The following is a 25,723-nucleotide window of genomic DNA, read 5'->3' as shown; positions in this document are numbered from 1 at the left end:
CATCATAACTGAAGCAGATATAGCAGACAAAGCTGGGTGGCCTATGGAGGGCATGTGGATTGTTAACATTTTGTTGATGAAAATTCTGAAGCAGGTAGATAGACTGGCAGCATTGGCAATGAGTTTCCAAGAACTAATAATACTGGAACCAGAGTGATAGTACAGTGGATTGGGAGCTTGCCTTACATGTGGCTGGCCCAAGTGTGATCCCTGGCATCTCATATGAGTCCTTGATCCTAACAAAAGTAATTTCTCAGTGAAGAACTAGAACTCCTGAGCATTGCTGGGTATAATCCCCAAACAAAACAAAATAAAAGATGTAATAGAACCAAGATGTGATCCAATAGTACGTGATTTGAAGAAGTTACTTTGAGGCCAGAGCAGGTAGGGCATTTGCCTTACATGTTACCAAACCAGACTTGATCCCCAGCATCCCATATGGTTCCCAAGCCTGCCAGAAATGATTCCTGAGTGCAGTCAGAAGTAAACCCCAAGTATCACCAGGGTTGTCCCCAAACAAAACAAACAGACAAAAAAACCCAAAAAACAGTGGGGGGCTGGAATGATAACACAGTAGATAGGGTGTTTGCTTTGCAAACAGCTGACCTGAGTCTATCTCTGGCATCCCATATGGTCCTCTGAGCCTGCCAGGAGTAATTTCTGATCATAGAGCCAGGAATAACCCCTGAACACGACCAGGTGTGGCCAAAAAAGAAAATAACAAAAAATAATAAAAAGGGATAAAAAAAGACAAAAACAAATCAAAACAAAACAAAAGAAGTTACCCTATTACTAGCCTTAAAGTATCCCAGAAACATTAAGGCAGGTCTGCTTTGTAGATCCAGGAAATGAGGTCTGATAAGACTATTTTTGTCATCTGTGCTAACCCTAGAGAAATTTGGACCCTCCCAGAAGAGGAACAAAGGACTGTGATTAGAATGTGAAGGAGAATCATCCCTTTCTAAAAAAGCAGTATCTCACTCCAACCTGAGTTCCTCGGCTCCAGAAAAAAAAAATGGTGGGGATCATTCCCCACACTGGGCAGATCAAGTAGGACTCAGGTAGTATTTGACAACTGCCATATAGAACTCATGAGACTAAGTTCTATACTATGCAGGTTCTCAAAGCAGATTTTCATCAGGCACTTTTCTGGGTGACTGAGATGGGTACAAAATGGCCTGAAATTGATCCCCAGCATCCCCTGAACCCTGACAAGAGTGATCTCTGAGCAGACAGCCAGGAGGAATACCTGAACATCTTTTTAAGTGTGATCCTAGAAGAAAGAAAAATGAAATCTGAAGTAAGAATCAAAACGAGGAAGCTCCTTGCTGATGGACAAAAATCACATCTATTTCCAATGAGATCAAGTTGCCCCATCCTGCATAAATTTTATCCACTGCTGTTTCACATAAACTTCTCCCAAATCCTGCAACTTCTGGGATTAATGTGGATGACCCTTGTTTTCCTCTTCCTGCAACTATAGGCTGTTTTCTTTTTGCTGTAAGAATTATGGGGGTGCAACATATTGGAAGACCAAGGAAACTGGAGAATCCTCTAGATTAGTGGGTCACACATGGGAATGACAGCTGGCTCTATCAGCAGGGACAACTGGTGACACACAGAGAGGGAGACCTCCAGCTGAGGGCGTCTGTCAGAGTTGAAGTTGGATCCAAGCTACTTGGAGAACACTTTCGCAATCACACCATTGGCAAAACCCCAAATGTAGCCAGCTGACATGGTGGACTTTGTCACTTAGTAATGTCCCCTAGCTCATTACCACTCCATGGGCTAGTGATGACCATCACCATAATAATCATGATTGCTGCAGACAAGTGTGGATGACAAAGGTACTCTGGGGACTTCTGTTTGAAATGACCTGCTTCTTAGTCAACCCTGACTCTCCAGAGTGACTTTCTATAGAATTAAAGGATCATGAAGTTGCAAGGGGCCCTCAGAGATCCTCAGTTCTGGCTTTCTGCCTTCAGACAAGCCTATACTTTCACTTTGTGGAAGTGACTGTATAGAAAAGTGAACCAAACTTACTTTTATATGTTATTCTTGTGATAGTATCTCTGTTGAGCATTCGATTAAGAAATGGATTTGATGAATCAGAAACCTGGAGGAGAAAAGAAAATAGTTAGTGACTGAACGTACAAATGGAAGCTAGACACTATGTGCATTTGTGTATTCATTTATATTTACTGAGTCCTACCACGTGCCTAACACTAAGAAGGCTGGAAATCAAAATACCAAATAGAGAGAACAAGAAATTTCTGTCTGGAAAAAGAAGACAGGAAAGGAGGAAAGATTATAATTTAATGTGAAGAGTGGTATGAATGATAGGCTCACAGTTAGGATGAGGTAGTCCATCCCCAGTATGAAGGTCTCATTTGGCCCTGAGGGTTTTGAGCAGAAGACAGGGAGAGACCTGTTACAAAGGGGACAGTTATCTAAGCAGAGAGTGTATATAATGTGTAAGCAAGAAGAGAAGTAAAAGATGATAGTATAGAAGAGATTAAAATAAGATGGAAGGGGCCAGATAGATAGCTTAGTGGGTAGGGCATTTGCCTTGCATGTAGCTAACCTGGGTTATATTCCCAGAATCCCAGATGGTTCCCCAGCCTGCCAGGAGTAGTTTCTAAACATAGAGCCAGGAGTCTCCACCCTGAGGGTCTCCGGGTGTGGCCCCAAAACAACAAAAAAAAGGATGAAAAAAAAAGATATGTGAATATATAGCTTTAAATTACTGCTCAATATTGCAGGACTCAAATATAAACTATGCATTGAGTCAACAATCCTCCCTCCCTTCTTCCTCCCTCCCTTCCTTCCTTCCTTCCTTCCTTCCTTCCTTCCTTCCTTCCTTCCTTCCTTCCTTCCTTCCTTCCTTCCTTCCTTCCTCCCTCCTCCCTCCTCCCTCCCCCCCTCCTCCCTCCTTTCCTTCCTTCCTTCCTTCCTTCCTTCCTTCCTTCCTTCCTTCCTTCCTCCTTCCTTCCTTCCTTCCTTCCTTCCTTCCTTCTTCCTTCCTTCCTTCCTTCCTTCTTCCTTCCTTCCTTTCTTCCTCCCTCCCTCCCTCCCTCCCTCTCCCTCCCTCCCTCCCTCCCTCCCTCCCTCCCTTCCTTCCTTCCTTCCTTCCTTCCTTCCTTCCTTCCTTCCTTCCTTCCTTCCTTCCTTCCTTCCTTCCTTCCTTCCTTCCTTCCTTCCTTCCTTCCTTCCCTTCCTTCCTTGTCCTAGAAATAATTTCACAGTGCTATGATAGCTCTCAGGAAGACGTTTCTATTTAATGCCCATGCCTTATATTTCTCCATCCCTTCTTTAGGAAAACAAGGCATGCTTCAAGAGACTTAGGACCATAAAACCCACCTGTAGCTTGTAATATGACCCGCTACCACAGAGTGCACTATTTTCTTAAGAACACCTCCTTCCTCAGCCTTTTCTGAGGAGCCATTGTTCAACCTAGTCATTTCTCTCCTACCTCTCTCAGCCCTGCACTGCTCTGTAATTTACTCCTCAGCTGCTAATCGGATGTTGTGACACAGGAACATTTTAAATCTGATTTATTCTAAGGGCTGGAAAAATTGCAGCTGATGATGATGATTATTAGACAAGCAACAGGTAATTCTGAGTTTGGAGCTAGCACACTGTTTATTTTCCCCTGTCTGTCTCTTTTCCCACAGAGCTCCCTGTTTGTGTTGTGAGGAGACTCTCTGGGGGCTCTTGGTGAATGACAACATCTTGGGGGAGATGAAAGTGTTCCCATTCCCGAGAAGAGCCCCGAAGCCAATATTACTGCCAGTGTTAGTCAATACTTCCTCAGAAGCCTAATTCCACTTCTATTTTGACGTCCTCTGAGGCCATTTAAAGAGAGTTGATATTGACTGTGCTGATGTGTCTCAAGGAAACAGAGTTGAAAACTATCTTGGAGGCAGGCTCTGCCGCACCCCTTATTCTTGTCTCAGACTCCTGGTACCTGGTGGGTCTGTGCTGAGCTATCAGGGGAACAGAACTCTACAAACCTATGAAAAAGAATTGAAAGATTTCCAAAATGCACAGAGATGATTTGTGGGTTCTAGAGTGCTGGCTGCAGGGGTAAGAGGATGATGAAGTATGTTCGCGGTGTAAGTGAGCTTAAGTGGGAAGTTAATGGCGTGTGATTGAGCAGCAATTACAGCCAAATCCCAGTTCCCCAGGGTCATGGCAAGGGTGGGAGATTATGTGGGGGCAGAGAGAAATAAAACCTACTATAAACAAGCCTTTTCCTTTAGGCAATAACCCCAACCTTCTCTGGCTCAACCTTGGGCTTGGAGGACATCTCTAGGGCTCCAGCTGACATAGAAGTGGGGCTTTTCTGTTTCTGCTGACCCTGCAGGGAGCTGGAGAGGGGAGGAGGCCAGGTCATAAGGAATGGGGACTTCCCAGGTTATATGCCTTTAGAGATTCTAGGTTTTGTTTGTTTCTTTTCTGGGTGCCAGTGCTGAGGACATGGCTGGCCTATGTCCTACATTTAGTTGTGTTTGGGGATGAGTGAATGACAAGTCACAGCTTAGAGAGCTCACCAGGGAGCCTCTGGGATTGATTCTGTTGGACAAAGACACAAAATGCCCTGGCTTATGTCAAGATCTAGCCAGAAAGCCTCAGGTTTGCTCAGGGAAAGAAGAGGCCAATCCTACAGGGTTAAACTGGCCCAGAAGAAGCAGAACTAGGGCTAGAGAAATAATTGAACAGGTATAGTGCTTGCCATGCACACAGCCAACGTAGGTTCAATCCTTGGCACCCCATATGGTCCCCCAATCACATCCAGGAATAATTTCTAAATGCAGAGACAGGAGTAACCCCTGAACATCACCTGTGTGATGGCGAAAAACCCCCCAAAAAGGGAGATGCAGAACTCGTAACTATTCTTCCACTGACCTCTGGGCATGGGACATGAATTCCCCTTCATAGCTTATAGCTCACAACCCTCAGGGAAGCAGCTGTGTTTCTGGGAAGAATGCCTTAGTCTCTGTGAACTGACTGTTTTACAGAGGTTGTGAAACTTGCCAGTCATTGGCCATGGAGGTGGCTTCCTTTCTGGCTTATCAATCACTCTGTCAGCTGCAAAGTGCTTGTACTGCTAGAATGACATTCACTGACTCAGGCACTTTGAGTAAAGTGTGGCAGAGTCAGAGGTTGAGGCTAGACACAATAAGGAGAGCCTGCGCTGGCATGGGAGATTTCATGGAAGGCCTGTCATTGAGGAAGTCAAGGGAGGATAGAGAAACAGAGCTCCTGGACAAGCATGACCCAGCTTGTGACATAGGAGCATGTTTTATAACATTTATAACATTGAGTGTGCCTGGGGGGGCAGAGAGGAAGGGCACCAATTGGTTACTAATATTTCAATGCATAATCACTGCAGATTATATGGAAATTTTTTTTTTTTGTAAAAAAAGTAGAGGGTAATCAGTATGTAAAGCTAAAAGAAATTGTACTGGGAGGCCAGAGAGATAATCGGGTAAGGTGAACTGGGACCACAAAGGATCTCCTGAGCTCAGACAGGAGTGATCTTTGAGTGCAGAGTTAAGAGTAAAACCTGAGCACAGCAAGGTGTGGTCCAACGAAGCAAAATAATACTGGTATTACTGAAACAAACAATCAAAACAAAACAAAATAAACAGGGTATAATGATTATGTAGTGAAATAAGGCATCAGAAGGCATCCGTGTCAAAAGTGGGTGAGTGAGGGATACTGGTAATACTGGTATTACTGAAACAAACAATCAAAACAAAACAAAATAAACAGGGTATAATGATTATGTAGTGAAATAAGGCATCAGAAGGCATCCGTGTCAAAAGTGGGTGAGTGAGGGATACAGAAGTTCACAACCCACTGGTAGGTAGCATGGGCAATTGAGATAGTTTTTATATATTGTTTTCTTGGAGCTTTCTCCCAGCTCTGTGTTGATAACGTCATTTTGTTAAAGTCAAGATAGGGTTTTGTTTGGCATGGGTTGCTGAGCCAGAGTCACTGAATTTCTTTCCTTGTGAGTCAGGGACCTCAAGACTGTTTACTGTGAGGTTAAATGGGGAAATATTTATACAGTGCAAATATCAGTGCCTGGCATCTAGGAGCCAGTGCTTATTATATAGAATGTGCTGATTTCAGGAAGCAGAAGCACCTGTACTAGGAACCATTTCCCTTGTCATGTCCCATCACGGGTGAAGAAGGCTTGGTAGCTGAAGAACATGCTTCTCTCCTATTTGGTAAAGACAGTCCTGAATAGACAGGATCAGCAATCAGTCACTACTCTATCCATACCACAGAAAGGGCTAATGTAGGACATCTGGAGGCAGTATGAGGTATTGAAGGAAGAACCTGTTAGAATAAGAAGTTTGCTGCAATGGAGGCTATTGGGTGGAAAGGGAGGAGTTCTTTGGGTGTCCCTGAGCTCATTCAGCTGAGCAGCAATGGTATCCTGGGAAAATTCTAGAAGTAAATGTTGGATTTTTGTTGTCTTATTCTTTAGCAGATTCCAGGCTCTGGCTGGTTGGGGCTCTTCTGCTAAGGTCTAACTTGCTCAGGCATAGTAGTGGTCAGTTTTGGGAATAGTCACCTTCTCTATTGGCTTCTTCTTTTTTGGTATTCTCCCAATTGGAAAGACTATCCTTTGGAAATTTTAGACCCATTTTTTTCTACATGTCAAAATGTTCAAGGTAATTATTATTTTTTTTTGTTATTCATTACATGGCAATTGGCTAAGTTGCAGATTTATTCCTATTGATGGGTAGGGAGATGTGAGTATTCCTGGAATGCCACAAAGCTGGCACTGTTGATTTCTCATTTTTTCTGAGAACTCTAATGAGGGAGGGACAACGTAAGGAGAATATAATGCTCAATGCAGTAACTGGAGGGAGCTGTTTTGAAATGTAGAGATTGGAGGGGTGGGATATCTCAGGTTTCCCTTGATTCTCTTTTGCCAAGGAGCAACAGATGAACAGACTTCAAATTCTTTGTGATGCCAGCAAACCACCTGCTTCTCTTCTCTTCCCTCCTGAATCTTCTGAAGGCTGCTCTGATCCAGGAATCTTCCTTTTCTCTAGAGCAGCCTGACACTTCCTGCCCTGATGTTCTGAAATAAAGCTCAATATTTGCATTTCACTGAAAGTGCCACTATTTTCATAAATATCTTGGATATGAAAGTCAGCAGTCTGAGTGCTGGGCTATATGTAGCTCAGTAGTTATCTTGCATGTACGAGTCCCTAAATTCATTCCCTGATTGACCCCTAACTCACAGTGCAAAAAAGTCAGCAGTCTGCCTCTCTTTGTGGGCATGAAAATTTCAAGGTTTAACAGAGACTGTAAATATTTGCTAAGATTCAAGAGAGACTGTTGACTGAAATTCTGATAAGGGTGGGAATGACAAGAGGCAAAGGATGAAGAAATGTAAGATACTTACTTTTATAAATATAGAAACTACCACCAATCCATTTGGGCTCTTTGCAGCTTCTGTAACATTTGTATATAACTCATGGTTATAGTGGATGAGCTGCACCTGGAAGGAGGAGAATACAAAAAAATAAGAACAAGGATCCAGCATTACACGGTGTTAGGTTGAGCAGATCTGCCCTACATATGAATGGGAACACTGTCAAATATATGATAGAACAATGAGCATAACGATTTCAAAATTGAAGGAATTTCAGGGAGATGTGTGTGCAAAAGGCATATAGCCACACACACATGCACACACACACACACACACACATATACAAGCATACAAAAATTCCCCTGTATTTTTGCAAATGTTTTCTGCTAACAATCATGCCTTTAATAAGCTCAGAGCCCATCTGGCTCTGGCTCTGTCCCAGGACTTCTCCCAGACAGAGTATATACAAAGTGAATTTCCCTTATTAGAAGGGAAACTGAACTGCAGGGGAGAAATGCTCTCACAGCTGTACCCACAGCAGCTGTTGGCACTGAGTAAATCTTCCTCCTGGGCTCGGGCAAGCAAGGAATTGTCAGATCCTGGGTCAGTCCAGGTTGTCCAGAGGAGACCAGCCAGCTTGCTCCATGCAGTAGTGCTGAGAGATCGATGGCTGACACTCCCAATGCACTCTGGTTGACCTCCATAGGTCATCTGCTAATTCAAATCTTAACTTTGTCCTCATGCAATGAAATTTATCTATCTGTGGATGGAGTCCCTTGTACAACAGGCTGTTGTGGGTGGGAGGGAAAAAATTCCATATCTGAGTTCCAGTAAACTTGATTTTTCTCTTTGTAATCTAATTTTTAAAATCCCTTTAATTATAAAACATAGCATATGTTTAAATGAATGCCCCACCGATTTAGTTCTACCTCACTAAAACTTGATTGCTTATTTTGAAAAATTGTACCATTAATTTCTGCTTGGAGTTCACCTCAAGCATGGAGTTCTAAAATAACTGTCCCCTCCCCCATTTTGGTGATTGGGTCTCAAATTGGGCCTCTCACATACAAAGAAGGCACTTTGTCACTAAGTCATATTCCCAATATTTAAGATAGGTTTCTATAAACAGTATGGAAGCATTTGTTATAATTTTTATAACAAATAGTAGAAAAATAAAACAAAATATCGTCCCCTTTATAGTCCAAGAAATAGAGCCATTAACATTTCAGGCCTATTCAAAGGGACAAAACCAGAGCAGCAATGCAGCTTCACCACACTGAAGCTGTGCAAGTGAGCTCAGCACTGCCTCAAATCGACAAAATCAGATGAGTATGGCCACTCTGCTCTGCAGCCATGCTTTTTCCCGGCCAATGAGCCCCAACACAATATATAAAAAAAAATACTATATGCTGAATATAGGAAATCCAACTAAACCTGCAGATCAGTGTGTTGGGCCCCTTCACAAGCAGCAGCAAGGTGCATATGCTTTGTTTATTCTAGGAGACCTAGCAAGGCATGCGAACCACTCTATGGCCATGCATATGTTCTAGTCAATGAACCCCAGCATAACACGTAGAAAATACCACACTGCAAAGGACACAATGGGAAACAACACAGAACATCACCAGGCTTAGAGAATAAAGATGGTAGCTCTGAAGACCCAACAAGTTCTGGCCACCTATATAGCCTCTCTGATAAGGATGTTATAAAAGAAATTTGGATAATGTTCAAAGACTCAAAGAAACTATGGAACAAACCGAACGATCCACAAATAAGACTCAAGAAGATATGAAAGTAGGAATGAAAAAAATTTCAAACTGAATTAATAGGACTGAAAAACTTGGTATATGAAATAAAAAAAAAATCACTGGAAGGCCTCACCAGCAGAGTAACAGCTGCTGAGTATAGAATCAGTGAGCTGGAAAATGAGCTAGACAACACTTCTCTATAGCAATAGAGGATGGAATAGAGCCTCAAAGAAAGTGAACAGATGACAATAGAACTTCGGGAAAATTTCGACAGAAAAGCATACGAATCATTGAAGTTTGAGGCTGGAGTGATAACAAAGCAGTAGGGTGATTGTCTTGCATGCTGCTGATCTGGGATGAACCCGGGTTCAATCCCTGGCATCCCATATGGTTCACCGAGCCTGGCAAGAGTGATTTCTGAGTAGAGAGCCAGGAGTAACCCCTGAACACTGCCAGGTGTGGCCCCCCCCAAAAAAACAAAGCAAAATAAAAAATTATTAGAGTCCCAGAGACCTAAGAAGAAAACCCCCATGAAGAATAGACAGTCAAGAACATAATTGCTGAAAAGTTCTCAGAGCTAAAGAGTACATGCAACTACATCCTGGTATTTCTGAAGAGAACCAACTAAAAGAAATCCCCCCCAAAAAGCACCCAAGGCACATCTTGGTCACAATGATGAAAACCACAGAAAGGATAGAATATTGAAAACAGCAAAATCAGAAAGAAAAATTACATATAAGGAAGCACCGTTAAGATTTACAATGGATTTATCACAAGCAACCCTCAAGGCTTAAAGACTGATGGAATACAGTCACAAAACTCAAAAAAGTGAATGCTTTGCCAAGAGTACTTTACCCAGCCAGACCTTTATTCAGGTTTGAAGGAAGGATACACAGAAGGGTTTCTAGAAACAATAGACTTTTATATATAAAAAAGTGACAGCCTACAAAGTTAATACACAAAAACTCTTAACTTTTCTATATACAAATCATGAAAGAGAGGAAAGAGATATTAAAGTAGCAATCCCATTCACAATTGTGCCTTAGAAAACCAAGTACTTTGGAGTCAACTTAACTATTGAGGTGAAAGAGCATATAAAGAAAACTACAAAACACTGCTTTAAGAAATAAAAGTGGACATGGAAAAATAAAAATATATACCCTACACATGGATTGGGTGGATTAACATCATTAAAATGACAATATTTCCCAAAATATTGTATAGATTTAATGCAATCCCTGTAGTAATACACATGTCATTTGACATTTGTCAAAGAAGTGGATCAGATGCTCCTAAAATTTATATGGATAAATAAACAACCATGAATATAAACCAATTCTTGGTAAAAAAAAATAAGATGGAAATCATCACTTTAAATTGTACTATAAAGCAGTAGTCATTAAAATTGTATAATATGGGAATAAAGACAGACACTCAGACCAATGGAATAGAATTGAATATCCAGAGATGAACACAAGGTCTAGGATAAATTAATTTTTGATAAGTGGACAATAAATAAAAAGTGGAGCAAGGAAAACCTCTTCAACAAGTGGTGCTGGGATAACTGGGATAAGTGGTGCTGGGATAAATTCAGAAAAAAGAAAAATAAAAGAACTCAGACCTCTCCATAATACCATGCACAAAGGTCAAATCAAAATGGATTAAAGACCTTGATATTAGACCTGAAACCATAAGGTACATAAAGGAAAATGTAGGCAGACACTTCATGACATTGAAGCTTCAATCTTCAAGGATGAAATACTACTGGTCAAACAAGTGGAAGCAAAGATAAACAAATGGGACTTCATTAAACTTAGAAGCTACTGTACTTCAAAGGGAATTAGTGATTAGATAGTGATGAGGAAATAGTGATTAGGATACAAAGGTTATCCATGTAACGGGAGAAACTACTCATCCAATACCTATCAGGTAAGTGGTTAATATCTAGGATATACAAGGCATTGATGGAACTTTTCAAGAAAAAATAGAAACATTTAAACCTCATAAAAAAAGGAAAAAATAAATGAACAGACATTTCCTTAAAGAAGAAATACAGATGGTCAAAAGATACATGCAAAAAAGTTATTAATGTTATTCATAATTAATTATTAATCCGTATTATTAATGAGGGAGACACAAATCAAAACAACAGTGAGGTACTACCTCACACCACAGAGACTGGCATACATCACAAAGAACAAGAACAACCAGTGCTGGTGTGGATGCAGGTAGAAGGGGACTCTTATTCATTGTTGATGGGAGGGAATGCAGACTGACTCAGTCTTTTTGGAAAACAAATTGAATAGTCTTCAAAAATGCCCTCTGCATTCCTATGTTCAGCTCTATTAGCAAAGCCAGAATCTGGAAACAAAGTTATGCAACAGATGAGTGGCTAAAGAGACTGATATACCTACACAATGAAATACTATGCAGCAGAGGTCCTCAAACTTTTTAAACGGGACTAGTTCACTATCCCTCAGACCATTGGAGGGCCGGATTATAGTAAAAACAAAAACTATGAACAAATTCCTATGCACACTGCATATATCTTATTTGAATTGAAGAAACTACATGGGAACAAATACAATATGTGGCCTACAGGCTGTAGTTTGAGGACCACTGTGGGATGCAGCCATTAGAAAAAATGAAGTAATAAATGTTCTTATACATGGATGGATATGGAGATTATTATGCTGAGTGAAATGAGCAAGAGAGAAGGGGAGAGACATAGAATAATCTCTCTCATTTGTGAGATATAAGAAAAGCAAGAGACACTATGGTAATCATATCCAGAGACAATAGACAAGAGAAATAAAAGTCAGGAGGTCCAGCCCAGTGTTGGAAGCTTGCCATGAAGAGCAGTGAGTGTAGTTAGAATAAAGAAGCTTCTACTATGACAATGATAGTTGGAACTGATCACTCTGGACAAGAACCCAGGATGAAAGGGGAGAGAGTGACATGTAAGACACCTCTCCATTAATAATAGTGCAAACCACAGTGTCATAAAAGAAAGAGAAAGAGAGAAGCAAATTGCCTGCCATAGAGACAGCTATGGTGGGGATGGGGATGAGAGGAAAACATAAGTCATGGGAAGGATGGTGTAATTTTATGACTAAAACCCAACAATGGACAATTTTGCAATCATGGTGTTTATATAAAGCAATTAATAAAAAAAGAAACAGCACATTAACATTTCAGCAGATATTTTCAGATATTTTTGTGCTTATATATTATATACACATACATTTGTAGAATTTTAAAATTAGATATTTGAAAACTTTAATTTAAACTTTAAAGCATAAAGAAATGAATGAATATATAGTGTGAGATAGTAACTCATAGTTGTTTTAATTTGCATCTCTCTGATGAGTAGTGATGTGGAGCATTTTCTCATTTGCCTTTTGGCCATTTATATTTCTTCTTTGTGGAAGTTTCTGTTCATTTCTTCTCCCTATTTTTTGATGGGATTAGATTTTTTTCTTGTTAAGTTCTGTCAGCACCTTGTATATTTTCAATATTAGTCCTGTATCTGATGGGTATTGTGTTAATAGTTTCTCCCATTCTATGTAATCCTAGGTAATATTTCCTTTGAGGAGCAGAAGCTTCTCAGCTTAATATATTCCCATCTCTGCTTCCACTTGTTTGGCGAGTGTTGTTTCCTTTAGTCTCAATGTCATGGAGACTTTACCTACAAGTTCTATATATCTTATGGTTTCAGGCCTAATATCAAGGTCTTTCATCCATTTGGATTTTACGTTTGTGCATGGTGTTAGATGTGGATCTGAATTTGCTTTTTTGAAAGTGGCTAACCAGTTATGCCAACACCACTTGTTTAAAGGCTTTCCTTGTTCCATTTTGGATTTCTTTCCCCCTTATCAAAAATTAATTGTTAATCAAAAATCAATTGATAATTGATAAGACATTGGCATATATCACAAAGAACAAGAACAATCAATGCTGGAAGGGATGTGGAGAGAAAGAAACTCTTATTCACTGCTGGTGGGAATGCCTTCAAGTCCAGCCTTAATGGAAAACAATATGGAATTTCCTCAAAAGAATGGAATTTGAGCTCCCATATGATCCAGCTATACCACTCCTAGGGATATCCTAGGAACACAAAAGCACAATACAAAAATGCCTTCTGCATACCTATATTCATTGCATTGCCATTTACAATAGCCAGACTCTGGAAACAACTAAGATGCCCTTCAACAGATGAATGGCTAAAGAAATTGTGGTACATATACACAATGAAATATTATGCAGCTGTCAAGAGAGATGAAGTCATAAAATTTTCCTATACATGGATGTACATGGAATCTATTATGCTGAGTGAAATAAGTCAGAGGGAGAAAGATAGACATAGAATATTTTCACTCATCTGTGAGTTTTTTGTTTCTGTTTTTTGTTTTTGGGTCACACCTTGTGATGCTCAGGGGTTATTCCTGGCTATGTGCTCAGAAATCACTCCAGGCTTGGGAGCCCATGTAGGATGCCAGGAGATCAAAACACAGTCCTAGGTGAGCCACATGCAAGGCAAGTGTTTTACTGTTGTGCCACCACTATGGCCCCATCACTTATAGGTTTTAAGAAAAAATAAAAACATTATGGCAATAATGCCCAGAGACAATAAAGGTGAGGGCCAAAAGAAATGGCTCTCAATGTGAAGCTCACTACAAAGAGTGGTGAGTGCAGTTAGGGAAATAACTACACTAACAACTAGGATGACAATGTCAATGCGTGAGAGAAGTAAAATGCCTGTCTTGAATACAGGCAGGGGGTGTGGGAGGAGAGAAATGGGGGGCATTGGTGATGGGAATGTTGCACTGGTGAAGAGGGGTGCTCTGTTTATGACTAAAATCCAACTACAATCATGCTTATAATCAGGGTGCTTAAATAAAGATTTTATTAAAAAATTACTGGATATATAACCCCCCGAGATAAAATCAAACAGAAGTAGAAAGTTTAAAATAATCAATACAAAAAGGAGATTGAAATAGTAATCAAAAACTTATGACAAAGGAATGCCTTGGCTCAGAAGGCTTTGCAGGTGAATATTACATATCATTCAAAGAAGAATTAATAATCACAAACAAAACAAAAGAGACATTTCCAAACTTATTTTATGGTCAGCATCACTCTGATAACAAAATCAAAGATTTTTTTCAGAAATGTAAACCAATGTCCCTAGAGAATATAGATATTAAAAACCTTGAAAAAAATCTAGCAAACCAAATACAATAAAAAATTAAATAACTTGTACACTATGACTTATATGAAATTTATTGCTGGGACACAAGGATGTTTCAACATATACAAAACAACTGATATGATAACCAGAGAAAAAGTAACTATTACCTGAGCATTTCAATAAATTCAGAAAAAGATTTTGACAACATTCATTAGTCATGATATAAACCCTACAAAGGAGGCATATAAATAACTTACTCACACACATTCAGGGCTATGTATTAAAAGCTTACATTTAATTTAATAGTGAATAGAGGAAAATAGAATTTTTTCCTCTAACATCCTAATACCAGTTAAGGATGCTTATTTTTGCTACTTCATTTTAACAAAGTACTTGAAGCCCCAGCCAGATGAACTAGACAAGCAAAAGAAATAAAAGGCATCCAAATCAGAAATCAAGAAGTGAAATTATATTTATTTGCAGATGAAATAAGCATATATGCAGAATACACTAAAAATTCACTGCCAATGATGAAAAAAACAGAATTTATTAATTCAATTAACCTATAGTATACATATCAACATCAAAAATTGATAGTTTTTATCTAAGTAATAAATGAATTCAGTCACAAATTAACATACAAAAATTGATGGAATTTCAGTATGATAAAAGTGAATTATCAGAAAAGGAAATTAAGAACAAAATCTCATTTATAATATCAAAGAAGGGATAAATACTGAAGAGTTCAAGATCTTCCCAAACCCATAACTTTCTGTATGACTTTCATAAGTTTCTGTGCCTTCTCTAAGTCTCTGTCAGCAATGCTATAACCAGATTGATTGAAAGATATTGTATCTAAATACCTTGAAATAAAGGATACTTGTAAAGTGCTAAGGTGTATAACATGGCATAGCATTCAACATGCATTCATTGCTGATATAAACAGTGTATCACATGTTTTATATATATTGCTCTATCTCAAACCAGTATTTTTTTCAGACTACAAGCCCAAGGAAGATGGTAAGTGAAGAATGCACTGATTCTGTCAGTCATGGGGTATCTAGCTCCTGCTCACTCATTTCACACTTAGCACACATGTCTGAAGGGTTAGAGTTGGCCTTCGAATTGAAAATCACTTTTATAGGGTGGAGCTGGGAGCAAATGTTATACAAAATCCAATTACAATTACAAATTTACAGATGGAAAAACACACAGGATTTGGGGGACCTAGGACACACCCATAGTGCTTAGGGGCTACTCTGGGGAAAAAGTAATATTGGTGATTGAACCAGGGTTTATCACATACAGGGCAAACCTTAACCCCTGTACTATTCTCTGGCTTCCACATGTCTTTCTCAGAAAAGGAGGAAATAAAAAAAGAATGTTCACTACTGAAAAATGAAAAATAATGAAATACTTAGAAATAAAATTAAACACAATAGTGAAAGTCTTTTATATCACAAACCATAATGCATGGGCAAAGAAAATTATCAAAGAAACAGATAAATAGGAAGATATCCTAACTTCAAGGCTTGTAAGATTTGTCACAGTGCCCATATTATTACTCAAAAATGACCTAAGAATTCAATGTTGGCAAAGATATAACACACAGATTCAATGTAATCCCTATTAAATTCTACTGACATTCTTTCCAGAAATGGAAAAAATAAAATTGATGTGGAATTAAAAATGTTCCATCAGCCAAAACAATGATGTTCAAGAAAAAAGAACAATAAATTGAAAGTATCACCTTATGGGGGTGGGGAGCGGGTTTTAAATACATTTTTTAAAGTGATAGTAATAAAAGCAATATGTTCCTGGCATACACGCAGACATAAGGACCAATGGACTGGAATAGAGAACACAAAATAAATCCACATAGCTATGGTGAACTGATTGCTGAGAAGGGCAACAGTATACATAATGGGGAAAGGATCTTCAAAAACTGATATTCGGAAAACAATATTTACATGTGGAAAAGTAAACTTCAGGCCTTTTCTTGTAGTGTGGATACTCAACTCAAAATGAATTAAAGACTTATTTGTAAGACATGAAACTGTAAAACTACTAGAAAAAATATTGTGGAAAGCTTCTTGACATTAATATTTGGATTATGACACCCAAAGTCTAAACAATGAAAACAAAATAGATAAATTATATTTTATTCAACTAAGCACCTGTTTGCAAAGGAAATAATCCAGTGAAGGAAAATAATTCCTATAGAAAATATTTGCAAACTATATATTTAATTAGGTGCTAATAGTCAACATACACAAAGAACTCATGCAACTTAATAGTAAATCAAATAAAAATAACTAAGCATCAGAAAAATGAATGCCCAAACCACCATGAAATTCCATCTCACACTCATTAGAATGTCTTATCAAAATAATGAAATGGAATAAGTATTGATGAAGATATAGATAAATATTACACTTTTACACTGTTGATTGAAGTGTAAATTAGCATAATATTAAGAAAAACAGTAGGGTGAAGGCTGGAGAGTTAGAGCAAGGGCACTTGCCTTGTAAGAGGCTAACCTGGGTTAATTTTCAGCATCCCATATGGAGCCCCAAGTCCTCTAGGAGTAAATAATCCCTTAGTGTAGATTCAGGAGTAACCCCTGAGCATTTCTGGAATTGGCTCAAAATAAAAAACAAACAAAAGCAGTAGGGCGGTCATTTAGAGTAGTAAAAATAGAAATTCCATGATAATAAAATTGAAGCAATCCCAAGTCCGGGTATATATTCAAGGAAGTGAAATGTGAACTTTAAAACATTATCTTACCCTATGTTCAATGCAGCATTATTTAACAATGGTGAATATATGGAAACTTTTAGCTCTACAGATGGATGAACGTATAAAAATGTGGCATATATTCATACACAATATATTATTATTTAGTGTTAAAAATAAATCCTGCCATTTACCACATCATGAAGGAACCAGAAGGACATTATGCAAAGTGAAGAAAATCGGACACAGAAAGACAAATACTGCATAATCTCAGTTAAAATACATGAAAGTCAAACTCGGAGAATCAGAGTCTAGAATGGTCGTCTCTTTTGCAGACACAAAAGAGAAAAGAGCTGGAAGTTACAGCTCACCTCAGGAAGCTCACCACAAAGAGTGATGAATTTAGTTAGAGAAATAACTACATTTTGAACTGTCCTAATAGTGAGAATATATGAGGGAAATGGAAAGCCTATCTAGAGTACAGGTGGGGGTCGGGTGGGGAGGAGGGAGATTTGGGACATTGGTGATGGGAATGTTGCACTGGTGATGGGTGGTGTTCTTTATATGACTGAAACCCAAACACATTCATGTATGTAATCAAGGTGTTTAAATAAAATATAAAAAAAAATAGAATGGTCGTCTTTAGGGACTGGGTAAGGGAGAAATAAATTATTGGCCAAAGTTCCCAAATTTCAGTTATGTATAACATGGTGATGAAAGATAACTTTATATAATAATATATAAGTACATGCCATTGTATACTGGTTCCTTATGAGAAAATATCTTAAATTAGATCCTCTTTACACATATATGCATATAAAAACTTAACCATGTAGAAGCCACAGTCTATTATGTAGCTTGACTATGATGACCTCTTTATAATGTGTATGAATTTCAAAGCATCGAACGCCTTACATGTGCTGACAAATTTTATGTCAAAGCTATCCAAAGTGGAAAATAAACAACAGGAATGGAAGAATCTGTAATTATGATTTAGAATGAGTTTTTTTTTAATTGAAAAAGAGCTTGTGACTTTACTGGAAATAAGAGTGAGTCCTAAGAGCTATAAAATTCTGTGTTGCAGGTGATGGAACTACCCTATCTCTAGCAGTAGGTGGCTTTCAGGACTCTCTCTCTCTCTCTCTTTTTTTAATCTACTGTAAACCATGTTTTAGCAATCCCATCAGATATTACCATTTCCCATTGTCTGCTCTGAGAAACTATAATGGATGACACATATAAATGTGATTTGTGGCTTTTTGGATGTAGAAGGAGCTATTTATTATTAACAATATCCTGTATTTTATTAAAAGAAGGATGTACACTTTCAGAAGTTGAGACAGTCATTGATTTGAGGTGAGCACAGATCCAAGATAGTTGTTCACAATTTTCTAGCTGGAGAACAACTGGATTTGCAAGATAAGCAATTGAGGACCAAAGAGATTGTACAGCAGATATGAGATTTGCCTAGCATGTGGCCCACCCAGGTTTAATCCCCTGAAGTAGGAGTAAGCCTGGAACACAGCCAGGTGTAATCCAAAAATCAAAAAGAAAAAAAAGGATGAGCAAGGAGAATCAGTTTCTTATCAGTGCAGATTCAGGTTCATGAGCCCCTATATCTCAGGATATTCCAAACTTCTTGAGTTAAAACATCACGGAGAAGACACACATTACTGCTGCTGGAGAAATATCCAATTTGCTTACTGCTTAAAATACACTCTTGTGACTTTTGCCAATGGTAGCAGATGGCTTTTTCAGCAGCTCTTTTGCCATTAGAAGGGCAACCATGGGCAGGGATTGGTGAAAATACTCTGCCTGTGTAGAACTCGGGCTAGCCAGGTTCATCAGGCTGGTGCTCATCAATCTGCGTCCTCTCCGTTCACATGCACAGCCAGGAATTTCTGCAGGTGGAAAGGTGCTTCAGAACTAGGAGCTGTGGGAGAGCCGCTATAGCCTTCTCTAGTGCCATCTGCTAAGATCTTCCCACTGTGCAATTTACAAAACCACCTAGGGAAAGTGCCAGTGCCCAGGGCCATGCCTCAAAACCTCAGCATGAGCTGGGAACCAGATCTTAGGGAGCAGGGCGTGGAAGGTAATCGAATGGATCAAGCACTTTGACTCACAGATGGAAGAAGTAAGATATCTTCTTCACTTCTTTGGGATGGGATTCTGCAGGCGCCAGGGACCTGGAGAGAAGGGCTGGTAAATATAGAGGAGAGACTGCTGTGCTCTAAGCTTATGAGAACATATTATAAAGTTTGATTTGAAGTCTGGCCTCCTCTTTTTTCCTAGGTCATTATTTGGCTGGAATTCTGCTATCACCAGCTTTGGTTTCTATGAGGAGCTGATTGAAGGGCTGCCTCTTGTATTAGGTTGAGCTATCTGAAAGTAACTTTTGATTTATAGAAGTCATGAGTTTATAGTTAATATAATTTTAAAGCTGTCTTGAATACAGCATTCTACTCATACCTACACAAATTAGATGTGAAAAAATGACATTGAGCTGAGGAGATAGTTCAGAGGTCAAGGAATACATTTTTGGGGGGGGGATTTGGGCCACACCCGGTGACGGTCAGGGGTTACTCCTGGCTATGTGCTCAGAAATCGCTCCTGGCTTGGGGAACCATATGGGACACCAGGGATCAAACCCAGGTTTGTCCTGGATGAGCTATGTGCAAGGCAAGTGCTCCACCACTGTGCTATCGCTCCGGCCCCAAGATACATGTTTTGTGTGAATCAGATTGTGTGCCCAGACTTCAGAACTAAATGCTAACCCCATCCCCTTAGCATTGCCAGTGTGGTACTGGTGGCTCTCAGCACTAGTGGGTAAAGTAACACTACACTGCAGGCCCAAAGATTGAACTGTCAATTTAAGTTGGCCAAAAACTGGTGGGAGGTTATCCTGAGCAGTATTTCTACCCATCTCATGCCCGCTCAAAGTAAGACTGAGCTTTGCTACTCAGTGAGAGGTTTAAGAACCAATAACAGTCAAAGAATTTAGGGTCTTGAAATACAGAATCTTGAATTTCACCCTACCTTTAACAAGTTACTAGTGATCTGAACACACACACACACACACACACACACACACACACACACACACACAAATGTTTCAGAAGCACTAGGTTAGCAGAACTTGTCAGTTGTTTACAGTTTCTTTTTTCTGGTTGCCCACTTCATACAATGCATAGTATATATACATATATATGTATATATGAAGATTAGGTTGTATTTAGATTGCAGAAAGCCCAGAATATCAGTCTTGGAAGGGCCATGAGTAGGAGAGGAGAAAATCAGCATGAACTCTAAGAGTAGTAGCATAGAGAGACAGGAGGCTGGGATAGTATAATTTGAGAGGGTGCTGGTTAAGGAAGGGATGTGTTTCACAAGGAGTTGCTATTTATAAAAAGTGCATGTGTATAGTGAGTGGGCACCAGGGCTTCAGAAGAGCTAGAAGCACCAGATTACTCCCAGATGCAGCTTGGCAATAGCTGAGCTTCTTGTGACAACATTTAGAGCATGATTTGGGCATCAAAGGCAAGAAAGGTAGTCATTGCTTTTGAGAGGAAGATGCTTGAGATCTTTCCCTGTTTATGCACCAATTAAATTTTATATAACCCAGCCTAATTCAATAAGCTATTTATACATTTCTCTTCTTTTGCCTCCTGGGTCCCACTGGCAATTTTAGTTCCTATAACAGTTGCTTTTGTTCTTCCCCAGCCAGGTAGAGAGGTGCCAATTTAATATCTAACAACTAGTGTTAATATGAAGCGGGTCTGGGTGGACCTAGGAGAAGAGATCTTGTTGGTTGTTCTGCCATTAAGTGGGGTTTAACATGTAAAATAGCGTTGAAAGTGAAACTTACATGTTTCTTACTGATATTTTTAAGTTCTATTTTAAGACCTAAGCCTTACAAAGTCAAAAATTTGAAGAACTTAGATGGTTGCTAAGATGTGGTTCAACAGAGTCCCAACTTTGGAATCAACTAATGGTAATCGCAGAGCCTACATCAGATATAAGGTCAGTAAGTGATTGTTCAACTTTCAGAGCAAGTGTGCTAGGCAACCAAAACTACAGGGACAGTGTTGAAACTGCTTAGAAGAGCCAACTCTTGAGGGGCTAATGATGGCATGCTAATTAAACACTGAGTTTAGCTCTTCATTAACAAGATGCCCCAGAGGGCTTCTGCTAGCCTACTTGGAATTACCATGTGAAAGAGCTAAACCTGGATTTCTGGAAATTATTTTATAATCTTCTTCTTTTATTAATTTAGCTGGGTATCCTCCTATAGAGGTTTTCTGAAAAGGCAAGACTGAGATATCTCTGTTTTAGAGGAAGAAATAAAATATTGCTCATCTTTTCGTGATAATATATCTTTTTCGTGATGCTTTGGTTCATCATATCTCCCTTCTATATCCTCTATCCTTAGTGGTGACTTTGTGACTATAAAGAACTCCTTTCTTAAAAGTATTCCACTACTTAAACCTCAATCCCTTCTCATTCCCGAGGCCTGACATAGAACTTGCTTAAAAGAGTTGTTGGTGTTTGTTAAATAAATTCCAATTCTAGAGCTTATAGAATCTTTAGAAAAAGGCCTTCAAGAAGACCTATAGCAGTCAATTTTTTTAAAAAATGAAAAATTGATTTCAGAGAGAGGGTTTTCTTGCTCAAAACCATAGCTAGTGATCAACTACTCTTTGAGTGAGAGTGGCATAAATTGAGGTCAAATAGGGAGTCAAAAATAGTCCATGAAGACCCTGATTGGTCAGTGGAAAAGTCTAAAGGTGATGGAGAATTGTGGGTCCTAGAATTTTCTTAGGACTCTTCTATGTCCTATCATTGATAAGAGGAACTTTACTTGGGTGATATGTAACTCAGCCTTCAAGCCAATAAGTAAGGACACATCTTCACTGAGTAAGCAGAATCTGAGTTAAGCAAGCTGTCCTTGTCATTCATTAAGCTGGGAGTAGCCACTGGCATAAAGGTCTCTGATGAGCTGTCACCTTGCAGCAGGGAGGTGACTCACTGGGGCATGCCAGGTTGCTTGTTGATCACCTGACCTTCCCGCCTTAACAGAGCCACAGCTGAGCTTCATCCCTGATTCTAGCAGTGTAGTGGGTCTTTCTCAGCATGATGCTCCTCCATCAGTGAAGCTGCTTGGTGAATCCAGGAAAGAGCAGCCTGGTACTGTGAAGACCACCTATGAACTTTGGAGTGACACTGCCACCATCTTCTCTACCTGCTAAAACACCTCAGACAAAAATGTGAATCTGAAGCCCAGCCTGGAGTTCCCAGACCACCTTGTTCCACGTGCTCTAGTTTCTGGGACTCCTTTCTTTCTCCCTTACATGTGGTGCTTCCTTCCTTGAACGGTTTCTCCTGCTTCAAGCACTTTCTTCTCCTCACATGGCAGACACCTATCTTTAAAAAGTGGTCCACTTTTCAGAAGATGTTCCCAGCACTGAGAATCTTTCCCCTTTAATCTATAATGTCATTATATTCCTTCCTTCCTTCCTTCCTTCCTTCCTTCCTTCCTTCCTTCCTTCCTTCCTTCCTTCCTTCCTTCCTTCCTTCCTTCCTTCCTTCCTTCCTTCCTTCCTTCCTTCCTTCCTTCGTTTTCTCTTTTGTTCTCTCTTTCTCTTTCTTTCTTTCTTTCTTTCTTTCTTTCTTTCTTTCTTTCTTTCTTTCTTTCTTCTTTCTTTCTTTCTCTTTCTTTCTTTCTTTCTTTCTTTCTTTCTTTCTTTCTTCTTCTCTCTCTTTCTTTCTTTCTCTCTTTCTTCTCTCTTCTCTTTCTTTCTTTCTTCTTTCTTTCTTTCTTTCTTTCTTTCTTTCTCTTTCTCTCTTTTCTCTCTCTCTCTTTTCTCTTCTTTCTTTCTTCTCTCTTCTTTCTTTCTTTCTTTCTTTCTTTCTTTCTTTCTTTCTTTCTTTCTTTCTTCTTCTTTCTTCTTTCTTTCTTTCTTCTTTCTTTCTTTTTTCTTTCTTCTTCTCTCTTTCTTTCTCTTTTTCTCTCTCTCTCTCTTCTTTCTTTCTTTCTTTCTTTCTTTCTTTCTTTCTTTCTTTCTTTCTTTCTTCTTCTTTTTCTTTCTTTCTTTCTCTCTTTCTTTCTCTCTCTTTCTTTCTTTCTCTCTCTCTTTCTTTCTTTCTTTCTCTCTTTCTTTCTTTCTCTCTCTTTCTTTCTTTCTCTCTCTTTCTTTCTTTCTTTCTTTCTTTCTTTCTCTTTCTTTTCTTTCTTTTCTTTCTTCTTTCTCTTTCTTTCTTTCTTTCTTTCTTTCTTTCTTTCTTTCTTCTTTCTTTCTTTTCTTTTCTTTCTTTCTTTCTTTCTTACTTTCTTTCTTTCCTTTCATTCTTCTTTCTTTCTTCTTTCTTTCTTTCTTTTTCTTTCTTTCTTTTTCTCTCCCTCTCTTTTGGAGGGGGTCACACCTAGTGATACTCAGGTATTAATACTGGTTTTGCATTACTCCTGTGGATATTTAGGGGACCATATGAGATATCTGGGGATTCATTGTATGCAAGGCAAATATCCTATCTGCTGTACTATCACTTCAGTACCCATAGTTTGCTTTCTTGAGAGAATGTCTTGGCCCCTCCCTTTCACTAGACTTAAACTTCCTCCAGGAAAGGACTGCATCTGATGGATCCCTGTGATATCCTCAAAGCTCTCCTCACAGTATCTACCTCATATTAACAACAAAGAGGTAGGCCTCACTGATAGATCTCTGAATGAGGCTGTAAAGGGCTGTGATAGAGTAACAAAATGTACAGAACATCTCCCAAAGGACCAAGTGAACAAGGCATTTGGTTTGGTAAAGGGATTGCCTAGAATCTTCAGGAGTATGATGGCTAACGGAAGCCCCCAAATTAGACAGTACACTGGGCTATGTGGATGGCAAAGCCTAGCTTTGTCACGGGGATCCTTTGAGCAAGGTAAGCCTGTAATCTTTAAATAGAAATCAGGATATCAACTATTACTACAACTGTGAGAAAGAATTTGTGGGTTAGTATAGCCTGATTTGGAGTAAGTGTGCACTCAACGAGTAGTTCTAAATGTATAATTCTTTTACAAGCCTTCAGCTCCCACAGAAATAGGGATTTGCTCATGGGTACTTGGCTTTATGGTTCTTTAAGCCTTTGTTGATACTTAGTTTCTGGGTTCTCATAAAGTAAACCTCTTAGAGTTCTAACCTGCTATTTTACCTGTAGCCTGGAATCCTCACTGGGAGCTGATTCTTCCAAGAAAATTATTTCTAATCTACTTTCATTTTCCAATGTTCAAATGTGTCTGGAAGCCCACTGTGTGGCAGGCACTGGACAAGAGAAGAATGTTTAAAGAGAAAAGCAATCCCAGTGGTGTGCACTATTTGGGAGGCAGTAGAATTTTCCTGTACAGAATCCAACAGTAAATATTTTCAGATATGTGGGCTGCATGTGTGCTTTCTCAGCTCCATAGGATGTATTATCTCTAGTGCAATAATTCAGTTTTGCTAGTTTTTTTTTAGAAAGCAGCTATAAACAAAATATAACTGACTGGGTGTGGCTGAGCCCCCAACAAGAACAGCACAGAATGTTATTTCAAACCTTGCTAGTTTAAATTTGAAATAAAAAAAAATTTCCCAGAAAATCCTATAGAATTAGGAAGAGATCATACATGGAAAGAATAGTCTCCACTTTTCTTTTAAATGATAATTACATTCATTCTTTCATTTCATTAGTCTTTAAATTTTTTATTTTGGTTTTTGGGCCACACCCAGCAGCATCCAGGGTTTACTTCTGGCTCTGCACTTAGAAATCACTCCTGACTCAGGGACCATATGGGATGCTGGGGATCAAATCTAGATCCATCCTGGGTCAGCTGTGCTACCGCTCCAGCCCCAGCCTTTAAACTTTTTTTGTTTTGTTTTGTTTTTTTTTTTTTTTTTTTTTTTTTTTGTTTTTGGGTCACACCTGGCACCGCTCAGGGGTTACTCCTGGCTCCAGACTCAGAAATCACCCTGGCAGGCTCTGGGGACCATATGGGATGCTGGGATTTGAACCACTGTCCTGCATGCAAGGGACATGCCTTGCCTCCATGCTATATCTCCAGCCCCAATCCTTTAAATTTTTTTTAAGGCATATGCAAAGTAGTGAATTTTACATGAGTGTGCACAGAATCCCTAAGGGTGCACCCTATGTCAGACCCCAAAAAGTTCAAGGAGGAATGTGATTTTGATCCTGGCATAGCTTAGCTGTTTTATTGGATGTTCTTCTCCTAAGCAATGGATGAAGCAATGGCAGGAGTCATTAAAAAACTCTTCCAAGGTGACACAGCCCAAACAACCTAGTTCACTTTGCTTTCACGCGTCCAAACATTTCCTCTCTACAAGAAAGTAAAGAAGAAAGCAAAGGTGTTTTATACTTGAGAAGAGACTGCATTTCAGCAGCTGTGGCTGGAACAACAATTACAAGCGCATCTTATTTATAGAAAGTCATTAACAAGTTTGTCTTTAAGTGTAAGAGCACACACAGCCTGCAGAGGAGAAAGCAGTTTGATATTTACCAACCGCCACATTCTCACCCTAAGGTTTGGCAATTATCACTGGTCTGCCTAGTGACTGATGATTTCCTGCATTTTTTGAGACGTGGAAAGCAATTAAGGCTAAAAATAACAAG

The 25,723-nt window shown here is 39.2% G+C and overlaps 1 protein-coding gene across 2 annotated transcripts in view; it reads right to left on the bottom strand.

Annotated features, from left to right (window-relative positions):
* CA10 (carbonic anhydrase 10) overlaps nt 1–25,723 on the bottom strand; it is a 550,141-nt gene that overhangs the window by 20,986 nt on the left and 503,432 nt on the right. For both annotated transcript variants that reach the window (XM_049771020.1, XM_049771018.1), the window contains 2 exons: nt 7,433–7,528; nt 2,044–2,116 (listed from right to left, as the gene is read on the bottom strand). In XM_049771020.1, the coding sequence (XP_049626977.1) occupies nt 2,044–2,116; nt 7,433–7,528 (169 nt within the window). The remainder of the gene's footprint in view (nt 1–2,043; nt 2,117–7,432; nt 7,529–25,723) is intronic.

This window comes from Suncus etruscus, chromosome 1 (genome assembly GCF_024139225.1).
Source record: "Suncus etruscus isolate mSunEtr1 chromosome 1, mSunEtr1.pri.cur, whole genome shotgun sequence".
In the NCBI taxonomy this organism is placed as follows: domain Eukaryota; kingdom Metazoa; phylum Chordata; class Mammalia; order Eulipotyphla; family Soricidae; genus Suncus; species Suncus etruscus.
Note: the sequence above shows the minus strand (reverse complement) of the source record. Positions and strands in the feature narration are given on the sequence as shown.